This window comes from Pelodiscus sinensis, chromosome 10, assembly GCF_052426305.1.
Source record: "Pelodiscus sinensis isolate ZL-2025 chromosome 10, ASM5242630v1, whole genome shotgun sequence".
NCBI classification, from domain to species: Eukaryota; Metazoa; Chordata; order Testudines; family Trionychidae; genus Pelodiscus; species Pelodiscus sinensis.
Genome location: NC_143061.1, coordinates 37534522 through 37547100, shown reverse-complemented (window position 1 = coordinate 37547100; position 12579 = coordinate 37534522). Strand labels below are relative to the sequence as shown.

Here is a 12579-nt window from a genome sequence, read left to right as displayed (position 1 = left end):
GCGCAGCCTATCAGATTTTGTCTTGCTATCCTTATTATGTGACTTGGAATGTTTATGCTCTGAGTTCTTTAGTTGGTGGTGAGGGGGAGATTCTTTCTCTCTATGGAGATAGCTACCTTTAGCCTGTTCTGTCTCTGCTCAGATTAATTTACTCACTCTGAGTCTCTGTAGCTGAACTGCCACGTGTCATTTATTTCTGAATTTGCTTGCTGCCAACTAAAGATGGAGTTACATGTGCATCTGGTATGGGTCACCACATTTTGGACTGTAGTATTAACTGAAAGTTTAAAATACTTGCTTTGCCAAAAGTAATTGTTGAGGACTTTTATATAGTTTAACAGTTTAAATGTTACTGTATAAAACAAGGATGCTGAAAAATGTGACGTTCTGGGCTTTCCAAAGAGTAATTGCCATATTAAAAATACACATCTTTAATGAACAGTAATGCAGTGGGATTGCTCAACAACTAGTAAGGGTTTTTTTTCTCATCTGCTTTGTGAGTGCAAATTTTGGAAGTCTACCTAGTTCAAGGGTGTGCAGTAGTTTTTGATGGGGGCCACTGCAAGAATGTGGTAAGTGGTCAAAAGCTGCACTTTTCTATAATATTGATGGAGGGAGTGTAAGGTCTGGACAAAGGTTGGATACAGAAACAAGCTCAGGGTAGGGTATTGGGTTGCAGGAGGAGGAGGTGGTGCAGGGTCTGTGAGGGAGGAGAGTGTGTTAGTTGTGTCCTGGGATAGAGGGGAAACAGGGGGGTGGGTTTTGCTCTGGGAAAGGGGTGCAGAGGGTTTTGTTTGTGACCTGTTACGCCAAAAATATTCTCACTGGAGACCACCCAGGGTTACACTAGTATGGGTTTATTTCCACTAGGTAAAACTAAAGAGGAGAAAGCAGCCACCAGAGGTTTAAAGAAGATAGAACAGGATGCTAAACTCCAAGAGGCTCTGGGAGACCGACCCATAGTCTCCTGTAGACAACCACCTAACCTCAAGATGATTCTTACCAACAACCACAGGACATACCACACTAATACCAACCCTGGTACCTTCCCTTGCAACAAACCCCGTTGCCAGCTTTGTCCACATATTCACTCTGCTGATACCATTATTGGGCCTAACCAAGTGAGTTATAAGATCAAGAACACATATTCCTGCGCATCCAGAAATATAATCTATGCTATCATGTGCCGAAAGTGTCCGTCTGCTATGTACATTGGACAAACATCTCAGACACTTCGCCAAAGGATCAGTGCCCACAAAACAGATATTAGACAGGATCACAAAGAAAAAACAGTTTCTTGCCACTTCAGCCAGAAAGGACATTGTCTCAGCGACTTAATTACCTGCATCCTGCTTCAAAAGCCTTTTAAAACTGCACTTGAAAGGGAATCCTCTGAACTGTTATTCATGCTAAAATTTGACACATTACGCCGGGGTCTTAACAAAGACTCTAGTTATCTTACCCATTACAAAGATAGCTTCCCCAATTATCACCTCTAATATCATTAGCTCACAGGCATTTACCTTCTCTTCCCCCCCCCCCCCCCCCATCTCCCTTCTGTTCTGAAATGTGATTTGTCCTTTTCATATGTGTTCATTTTTTTTAATTGTATCCTTTGGTATATATGGTTGTGACTATTTTCTTCCACTATTTGATCTGAGGAAGTGGGTCTTGCCCACGAAAGCTCATCATCTAATAAACCATCTTGTTAGTCTTTAAAGTGCTCCATGTTTCTGTATTTTGTTTCAGAACTCTCTCAGGCACTCACACACTTACACAGACATATGGGTTGCAGAAGGAGCCAAGGCATGTGGATCCTAGAGGGTCTGTCTGCTCATCGTGGCTGGGGAAGCAGGTCAGGAGGAGAGACACTGGAGAGGAGTTTCTCAGGAGCAGGGGAAGGAAAGAGTGTGTCTCACATGTGCTCCTTCTCCTTCTATTGGGTCTGAATGGCCCCTGTGACTCATTCACCTTGTCATCAGGGAACATGCCCAGACTGTGATGACTCATTGAAATGTGCTCCACTGTTCCAAGCCTTCTTCAAACACACTCTCACACTCTTTCTCCATTCACTTAAGGGAGAATGCAGCTTAGAGAAAGTTACAAGCAAGGTGGCTGAGAGTTACAAAGATTACAAAGTTGCAGTTTACAATAAATTTCTGAGAGTTACACAGATTAAAGTTTGACAAATCACAATGAGTTCTTCTTCGAGTGGCCCCGTGGGTGCTCCACTCTAGGTGTCGGGTCCCGTCCCGGCGCCGCGGCTCGGATAATTTTCATAGCTGTGTCCCACCAGCCCGCGCATGCGCGCTCCTTCAAAGCGCCGTTCGCGCCTTTGATCAGCCGCACGCAGGCTGGCAACCGCCAGTTCCTCTCATCCGCTCAACTGAAAGAGATAAAGAGATTCGGAGCGGGGAGGAAGGGCGGGTTGTGGAGCACCCACGGGGCACATCTCGAAGAACAATCGTTACTTCATAGGGTGAGTAACTTCTTTTTCTTCTTCGAGTGGCCCCGTGGGTGCTCCACTCTAGGTGACTCCGGAGCAGTAACCAAAGAGTCCGGAGCGCTCCGAACTCAAAAAAAAGTTTTTTTTTAAATGATTAAGTACAGCTAAGTACTGCTGTAGCCACCGAAGAATCCGAAGCAAAATGGTCAGCTATAGCATAATGTTTCATAAAAGTGACATTAGAAGACCACGTTGCTGCCCTACAAATGTCCTGGAACGGGACTCCCTTCAGGAAGGCTGTAGTAGTGGAGACCGCCCTGGTGGAGTGAGCTTTTGGAGGATACGGCAGGGATTTCCCCCGTAAAGAATGGCACATAGATATGCATGAAACAATAAGTCTCGAGATACACTGAGAGGTCAGCGGTTGGCCTCTAGAACGGTCTGCCAATGACACTATTAAACGGTCCGTCTTCCTAAAGTCCCGTGTCCTATCAATATAGAAAGCCAAGGCTCTCCTCACATCCAGCATATGCCATATTGCTTCTTGCGGTGAGGCATGAGGTTTAGGGAAGAAGCATGGTAGAACCACTGGTTTGTTAATATGAAATTCAGATGACACCTTCGGAATAAATGCTGGGTGAGCTCTCAACGTAACTGAGTCCTTAGAGAATATTGTATAAGGAGGGGAAGCCATAAACGCTGCTATCTCACTAACCCTACGAGCTGAAGTAAGGGCTAGGAGAAACAGAAGCTTGGTGGTAAGTATGCGTAGCGGGATAGTGGCTAGAGGCTCAAAGGGAGGCTGAGATAGAGTTTGCAATACTAGATCCAAATTCCACGAGGGTGGGAGGGGGTCTTCGGGGCGGATTAAGGTTTGAGAGTCCCTTTAGGAATCTTTTTGTAGTAGGGTGCGCGAATATGGAGGAAGAATCGTCTGTGATGAAAAGCATTAATAGTTGCCAAATGCACCAGTAGAGAAGCTATTGCCAATCCTTCATCATGGAGTTGCAAGATGTACTCCAATATACGCGGTAAAGTTGTGGAACAGGGATCAAGGCTATTAGCTGCACACCATGCATGGAATCTGGACCACTTCGCTATATAAGTAGCTCGCGTAGACTCTTTCCTGCTATGCATCAGCACCTTCTTGACTCGCTGAGAACAGAGTTATTCGAAACTGTTAAACCAACAAGCATCCATGCAGTGAGGTGCAGGGTCTCGGGTTTTGGGTGACGTAGAGATCCTTTGCTCTGGGTCAAGAGATTCGGGAGTAGCGGTAGGGAGTACGGAGTCTTTACTGACATCTGATGGAGTATTGAGAACCAAGGCTGACGAGCCCACGCTGGGGCTATAAGAATTACTCGAACCCCATCTAAGCTGATTTTTTCGAGAACCAGTATGGTCTCAGTTATGATAACTGCTGTTTCTGTAATTTTTTTAATTCTACATAGTTCCTTTTTTTTTTTTTTTTTTTTTTAATAAACATGACATGGTTATTTTTTCCACTGCAGTTTATGATTCAGGTTCTATCCTTTACTAGTCAGTGTATTAATCAAAGGATGAGTTATATCAAATTATTTCAGATATACATTGCAAATTATTTGATTGTCTGAATTAAAACCTTCTTGGTATATGCTAAAACCAGTAACATTATTTTTATTACAATAGTAAACAAAAAATATTTAATGTTCACAGCCTTACTATTACATTTATAACTGTATCATAGGATGTGCATGATTATGCACTCAGCAGAGGATAAAAATGATCTACATTTGCTTTTTGATTTTGTCTTACAGGTTTTAGTGCAGGAACTCATAGCAGTGAGAGGCGCCCATATGGTTTTTGGTTTCCATCTGAACAGCTATCAGAAGAGGAAATGAGAAGACAGAGACTTAATAGATTTGAGAGATGGTGAAATTGCACAGTTGTCTATTGAAAATATGTAAAGTGCTCTTCAAAGATGCCAAAACATTTGCAGATCTGTTCATTTATAAAGTTTCTACTTTGGTTCAGAACTATTTATGATTGGCTGCACAATTTAACAGCAAAGCGTGCCAAGGATTTTGCAACGTATATCTGAAAATCTAGGCTTAAAACAAGTGACCAAGAGCCAGAATGTGATCAGTGGCTGCCCTCCATTTTGCTGTTCCTAAAATACGAAAGAAAACTGGTGGGCTGACGATTGTGACTGGTCGCAACTGACTTCTGATATTTCTGTACAAAGGCTTTATGAATGCCTTGCTTTTTTGTCTGCTGTTAGACTCAGTTAACAAACTATTTCTCTTCATCTATTGAAAAAAAAGGGGGGGCAGATACTATATTAGTGTGTGTGGTTTTGATTTTTAAAGTCTGTAGATAATCCTGGCAAAATTCTTCTCTTTGCCTGTGAGGAGTAATCTTTTTGGATCGGTGAGTAGAATGGTAATTTTAATATGTCATTACAGTGACTGTGCCTAGTTGAGCCTGAGTTAGTAGTTTCAATATGGTTTTGCAAACTATATATAAATTAGGTACAGCCCTACTAATCCTGACCAGTTGCCGCTACCACCTTTCATGTTGCAAAATTTGATCACCCCTGCCTCAAATCATCCTATTCTGCCTAAGATATGTATAAAATAAAATTTATTTGTAACATTTCACACTATCTTGAGACTTCCAGTGTCCAATATGGTCATTGTAATATTGCAGCCTTAACTCTTTAAAGTTCTTCCTTTTGTGGTGTTATTGTACTTTCATATATATTTTGCTGCAGGAAGTGTGTGTCTGTGCACGGGGGGGGAGGGGAGAAATTATATTTAAACAAAACTAAAACATTTTCAAGGGAAGGGCCATGAGTTGGAATCCAAAACGTTTCTATGTTGTTGACTTACCTATTTCCTTTTTAAAGAATATTTTGTATTCAGTAGGCAATAAGAACTCTGTCATGCAAATATTTTTCATAAACTTTTAAAAATCAGAATGTTTCTTGTGATGGAAACACTGGCCCATTTGGAGCTTGGTTATAGCTTGTAAGAAAGCGAGCTGTGTTAGAGAGAAGGAAAGCACAATAGGCACCCTCATTTGATTCATCATGACAGAGATGCAATCAGCATAGTTCTAGAGCAACAGGTCAGGAGAACACCACGCCCATGCCGCCACCTTCCTGAAACCTGTTGGACAACTGGAGCTTGCTGGCAGCATTAGCTGCCTCTCTGGCTCCTCAGCACAGCTAACGATAAAATAGCTGTCCTACCTGGAGTTTACTCAGGACAAAAGTTTGTGCGCTCTGTTCCCACACTAGTACACCTATGGCAGCTCATTCATAACTTGATATTTGCTTTATACTATAGAGAGCTGTCTTTCAGTTAGTTTGCAAGTACAAAAACAAAGAAAAATGTCATTGTTCACACACAGTAGCAATATGCTAATATTAATAAAATCAGATGTGGGTTTGTTTGTTTTTTTTGTCTGTTGGCATTCTGAAAAATTGTATTTAAAAAAAAAAGTTTGAGCAATGAAATGCTCAAATAGGGAAGCTTTGTCTGTTTTGGTCTTTTCAGTCCTTAACAAGTGTTACCATATGAAACATAATTCATTGCTATCCTGTGGTGTGGAACTATTCGCATCGCTGAGCACTGATTTGAGTTAGTGTTGAAAATTTCTTGTATAGATTATTTACAGGAACTTAACAGGGTCAGTAGTGATCTCTGCCTTATGAAATCTTGACTCTTCTAACTCTCTGTGTAGTTTTAACCTGGATATGTTGTTATATCTTTATGTATTTTAATAATAAAAGAGAAGAAAGTTAAATTAATTGATGCACAGTAAATACATATGTATACCCTCTGATTTTCATGAATGCACTGTATCTTTTGTTTGCACAGGCTACTTCCCATCATCTGCTGCTTTGTTGCTTTCCTTTCTTGTCCATTTCATGCCATGGAGAAGCATGAAAATGGGCATGCCAAATGTTGGCTTTTCAAGTGCACAGAACTAGAAATGTTAGCTATAATGCAATTTCATGTGTGTTTTAATATACTGTATATAAAGTGCATATGTATATGGTCACTTACAGATACATTGTTTGTACTCATTAAGCACAATGCTTTCTGGAAGGCCCTAAATACAGGAAAAAATTGTATTGTGAAGGCCCATTTTCTCAATCCCCTTCATGATTTCACAGTAATTATAAAGACTTTTTCTTGTTAGCTATCTGTGCTTTGTATACAGTGGGCATACTAGCCACAAACTAGAGTGGCTGATATTCGTGTTAGAAAAATCAACTTATTTAAATAATGATTCCCAGCCTTCTTCATTGATTATATGTAACAAAGCAAGTAAAATTGCACATTTGAATATTTGTGCATACTTTTTATCCTTAATTGGAGCGCTATCTTCTCCAGAACAGACCTCATTACTGTGGTGTGTAGTTTCCAATTTAGTGGGTCGTAGTCAGGATGCTCCATAATTTCGTTATTTAAAGCGGTCACTGATATTAGAAAATATATTGTAAAAGAATGACTGTGTCTTGGTATTTTTAGTAAAATGAAAATTATTTAGTAAAATGAAAATTTTTTAACAAAGCCAACCCCCTCCCACACACTTTTTATAGCATGTATTTGGTAATGTTGGTTTAGAAATCTAGCACAAGGTCTTTAAGTGCTAGAGATACCCTATGCTGTCTTGAAACAAAACTGCATTTTCATGGAAATCTCATGCACTTGGGTCCTTTTTATTGTATTTCTTTTTACTGCCTTCATAAGCACCATTGTCATGAAATATTCATGGATGATAATATTGTCAGCAATAAGTACAGCTTGTTAAATATACAGTCTTTTTCATATTTCCTTACTATGAAATGGAAATAAATACTTTTTTTTTTTACATTTCAGCCTGTCCACGTCTCCATTTTAATTTCTAATAAAAGTTCACTACAACAAAATACCATATTTGTACATTCAGTATCTGCATCCGTATCCGCAAAAATGAGCCTCAGATAGCCACATCCATGTCTGCGGATGTGCATACCTGTAGTTGTAAAGCAGATATCTGTTGATTTGCATGGCTCTAATTATAAAGTAATACAAATGAAACAAATTGCCTACTTTAGAGCCTGTAGCTGCTCCCATTGAGGTCAGTGGAAGTTGTCATTCAATTCAGTGAGAGAAGGTCCAGGCACTTACACAGTCATGGAATAGTAACTTCTGATACAGTTCACTGATTATGTAAAGAAATACTGTTTCTGCCATATGGTTTTACCCTGCACTTTCACAGAAGAGAACATAAACTCTTCTTTTAAAAAAATAATCCGTTTAGCTCGCATACCTCTGACTGTTGATGTGATGTCATGGGTTTAATATAAGGCTGCCTCTGTTCCTCAGTATCGACACAGGGCAGTAAGAATTTGAAATTCAGCACTTCCTACATAAACATGACTATTACACTGAGACAGTCTCTAAAATCATTCTGTGACTGAATAATTGCGTGAACTAGGTATTTTTTGAAACAAGAAATGTTTTCTGTGTAACTTTGAATCTGAAGATGAATTCCTTTTTATCAGGAGCAGAGTGATTTCTTCGGTACGTCAGTTCATCTTGATCAGATATTCGTGTAACAAGCCTGACTATTGACCCTATAGATTGAATGGACTTGGAAACTGAACCAGTTTCTCATATAAAATAAACATGATTCTTCCAGCCAAGGTTAAGGCATATAGGGGATAGCAGGCCTGCCAACCTGGGGGTAGTGGTGGAGGGCAATTGCCCCAGGGCCTGGTGATTCAAAGGGGCCCACGGCTCCCAGTTACAAGTGTTGTTAATGTGATGGTAGAAGAGCCTGGGCCCTTGAAATTGCTGCTGGAGCACTGGGTACTCCAGGTGGCTCTGAGGGCTGGCGGGGGGAGGCATCACACTTCAGGCGGTGCTCCAGGCTGGTTGCCCTGGCTCTCTTGGGGACCATGGAGGTGGTCGGCACCCCAGAGGGATAGTGTAGGTAAGTTTGTCCTGTTCTCTTTGCTGTGATTATGCAAACAATAGGAATGCATCCTTTTCTCTTGCAAACATCTAGTAATATAGCATCTTCTAAAGAAAAGAATAAAAATAGGTTGATAAATATTACATGGTGGGTTTACATTAGAGACTGAGCACCCTGGGCTCTGATCTAAGTGATTCTGTTGCAAATCCAGAAGTCATTGGTAGTGGTCTAAAAATATGCTTGTGTGAATAAGATCAGAATCTGACTCACTGGCTATGCTTCCATGGTGCTCCATTGTGTTACCCCAAAAATATTCTCACTGGAGACCACCCAGGGTTATACTAGTACAGGTTTATTGCCACTAGGTAAAACTAAAGAGGAGAAAGCAGCCACCAAAAGTTTAAGCTAAAGAAGATAGAACACTCTCTCTCTCTCTCTCTCTCTCTCTCTCTCTCTCTCTCATATACACAGGCAGGCAAGCAAGCAAGCACACACCCCTCCATTCATTCACTAGGAAACTACTTTTGGTAGAAATTTTGAATATGGACTTAAAGTAATCTTGTCCTTGGAGAAGACCATGTAAAGTGGATCCATCCTCAGGGCTCCAGTCTCTCCTACTCGTCTTGCTGACATAATTGTGACTAAAAACAAGCATTAAGGCTCCATGGTGGTACTAGCAGTCGTATATCGGCATAGGCCAGAAGGAAAACGTTTCATAATAGGGTGAGCACACATGGAAGCGTCATCCACTAGGTCATAAAAGACTGCGACGGCTGCTAGGTGAACTTTTATGGAGCTGATGGAAAGCCCTGCCTCACTAAGGTCCATGAGATATTTGAGGATGGTAAGTATAGCGGTGGTGATAGGTTGTAATTGATGCTGTAGGCACCATTCCTGGAATCACTTGTTCTGGTAAGTGTATCGCGTAGTAGGACGATGGCTATTCAACAGGACCTGCTTCGCCCTCTCAGAACAGGTAAATACTTTATGTTGGAACCATGCGGTGAGCCTGAGCATTCTGGGATTGGGTGGCAGAGTCGTCCCTTATATTGGGACAGAAGGCTGGGAATGATAGGGAGAGGAATTGATTCGTGGCTAGAGGTGAGGAAACTGAAGCTGTCTGGGCCAGAATGGGGATATGAGAATTACTGTTGTATGATTTGTGCATATCTTGTGAATTACCCTTGGAACCAGGAGAATTGGTGGAAAGGCATATGGAAGTGGAGCTGTCCATGGTAGGAGAAATGCATCTCCCAAAGAGATCCTGCCCTTACCTGCTCTGGAGTAGAAGTATGGGCATTTGCAGTTGGCTCTGGTAGCAAAGAGATCTATTGTTGGGAACCCCCAGTGATGGAATATGTGGTGGATGATCATGGGGTTGAGCTCCCATTTGTGGTGTTCTGAAAAATGTCTCTTCAAGGTATCTGATTTTCTGATGGCCTGGTAGGCACATAGCCATGGTGTTATGTCGCTTGTTATGTACCAGTTCCAAAACCTGATCACCTCAGCACATAACAAGCATGATCAGGCACCCCCGTATCAGTTGATATAGAACATACATGGTGTGTTGTCCGTGAGGACATGAATGTTTTTGCCACAAATTATCAGAAGGAAATGCGGACAGGTATTGCGAACTGCTCTGAGCTCTAGTATGTTGATGTGCAGGTGGGACTACCCGCCCTGGATTGTACAGTGAGTACAATAAGCACCTCAGCCTGTGAGCGATGTGTTGGTGGTTACCATGCGGGATGGATCGTGCTGTTGAAGAAATTATGTGGGCGTATTCACCATTGGGGAGGTGATTACTAAATGGGAGAAGAATTACTCATTTGCTTAGACTGTGTTGATGTGGGATGTACACGGTTGCTAGCCATTCCTGTAAGCAACGCATGTGGAGTATACATCCCCAACACATGAGGGTTTGTGCGAGAATCCTTCATTGAGTGGAGGACTTCATCTGACTTGGCTGTGAAAGATGAGTTCTATCAAAGGGAAGGTCTTCTACGCTGGTCTGCAGCTCACATGGAATTCCCGAGGATTGTAGCCAAGGAATACGGTGCATCACGCTGGCTGTGGCTGTCACCCTGGCAGCTCTATCTGCCATGTCTGTTGATGCCTACAGGGAAGTTTGGGGAATAGACTGACCCTCCTGCGTGATGGATTGGAGCTGTGGTCTTTTTTGGTCTGGGCGATCATTCCTAAGCTCCTGCGGCTTTGAGTAGTTTGTGTGATTATAATTCATGAGGAGGGCTGTATAGTTTGAAATTCAGAACTGCAAGATCGCCAAAGAATAGATCTTTTGTCCCAACAAGTCCCACAACCAATTCATCTAGTTGGGGGTAGGAAAAAAGGAAGTTCACCCTGTTATCAGGTACGAAATTTTTATCTGCTCTTCTATTGGTAAGTGGGGGTGGGGGGATAGAGGCTGGTGTTTTCCATATGGTCTCAGAGGGTGCTACAATGGCCGTGTCAATGGGTAGGGAAATTTTTGAGGAAAATATTTGCAGCAGCTTGTGTGGTTTTTCTTGCACTTCCTGCAGCGCAATGTCTTGCAAGTTTGCAGTCCTTTAGAACAATTCCTGGAATTGCTTCAGGTCATCTGCTAGTTGTGAGGAGGAAGGGAAGACCACTTTATCAGGGGATGATGGCAGTTGGGGAGCCAGGGATGGGTCGTCTGTGTCAGACTGAGGTAGATCCTCATCCTCTTCCATAGGGTCTGTCTGTGTCACTGCAGAAGGTGATTGAGGTGGTTGAACCGGTGGTGAAAAAGTTGTATGAGCTGGAATAGAGGGTGCTGGATCTTGTTGATAGTGGCGTTGTAGTGGCTGTGCATGGCATTGAGCCCATGGGTCCCATGGGGGCCACTGTGGATGTTAGGGTGAGGTGGATATGGTATGGCCACGGGTGATTAAACCAAGGGTACTGAGGTTGCCTGGTTGAATGCCACTGAATACGTGGGAGTGGAATGCTGGGATGAGAACCTACTCCCATGCTTGGTGCCAGAAATAGTATCGGGGGAGGACAGCATAGGTGAAAGAGAGATGTCCTCAGCTCAGTGCTGACATGGGCTATTCTCCCTAAGCATGGGGGAGTGCGGTGGTGATTCGTCAGGCTGTTCTGGTGGTGGCATTATCTCTTATGGGTTTTGCTGGTTGTGGTCGGCAGTGGCAGTGTTTGTTTAGGTTCTGGAGTACACTGTGAAGGAGCGGCTTGAGTTGGTGCTTCTATCTACATCAGTGTTGGGGGAAGAAGCAAATCAGACTTGGTTGTCAGTGCCAGGCTGAAATTCAATTTACACTTTGGCTCTGACTCTGCTGTCTTCTGCTTTGCAGTTCTCAGCAGTGACGGAGGTGGATGGAACTGGCGAATGGGCGGTGTGGAATGTTACTGGCACTGCCGGCAGTGACCACACCCTTTCATCACAATGATCCATGATTAGAGACAAATTGCTGGCAAAAGTAACATAAAGAAGCAGAGGGAGCGCACAACTTTCACGATGTTGTGTGCAATGTGACTAAATCCCTTGTTAGTTCCCCATGCCTCAGAGACTCACAGTGACCCCTTTGTTGCCTTGGGACTTCCCCAGGGGCAAGTGTCCTTGCTTACCGAGTCTTTCTCATCACAGGCAAGTCCTAAGATGGCGGGGGGGGGAGGAAAGGAGACAAACCCCCTTTTCCTGGTCTTTGGTCTGTTCCCATTTCCCCTGCGGGCTAATCCTCCAAGAGAAAAGGGGTGGGAGTCCAGGCCTGCCCACTCCACTGGACTCCGGCCCAGTGGCCCTACAAGAGGGGCAGCTGGCAGGGCTTCTTGCCCTACCCTAATACTGCTACCTCTCCCCTGGGCCACTTCACCCACTGCTTCCTTCTATTATCTTCTGCCTTTTACCTTGGGGTTCGGCATTTCTCAGCTCCGCTCTGCTCTCCAACTCTCCTCTATGCCTCTCAAAACTCTCCTTACTGCCTAGGAGGAAACCTTTTATAGGGACCAGGAGGCCTTAACTAGCAACAGGTGCTTAATTATCCCCCACCCCTTTGCTGGCTGACTCCTAATTAGGCCTCCATTGTCTGCCCTGATTGCCAGGCTGTGTTCAGGTGAGACTAATTGGGAAACAAGAAGGCATTAACCCACCTCCTATCAGATATTTGCAGTTCATAGGCTGTGGTCTGCCACAGCAATCAACA

At 43.0% G+C, this 12579-nt stretch overlaps 1 protein-coding gene across 5 annotated transcripts in view; it reads left to right on the top strand.

The window, feature by feature from the left end:
* The window catches only part of RHBDD1 (rhomboid domain containing 1), a 76417-nt gene extending 69112 nt beyond the window's left edge, over window positions 1–7305 (top strand). For 2 of the 5 annotated variants that reach the window (XM_075937585.2, XM_075937586.2), the window contains exon 7: window positions 871–2397. In XM_075937585.2, the coding sequence (XP_075793700.2) occupies window positions 871–1499 (629 nt within the window). In that variant the 3' untranslated portion in view covers window positions 1500–2397. The other 3 variants (XR_003088724.3, XM_014571942.4, XM_075937587.2) reach the window with 3 other exon arrangements.
* The last annotated feature ends 5274 nt before the right edge of the window (window positions 7306–12579 follow it).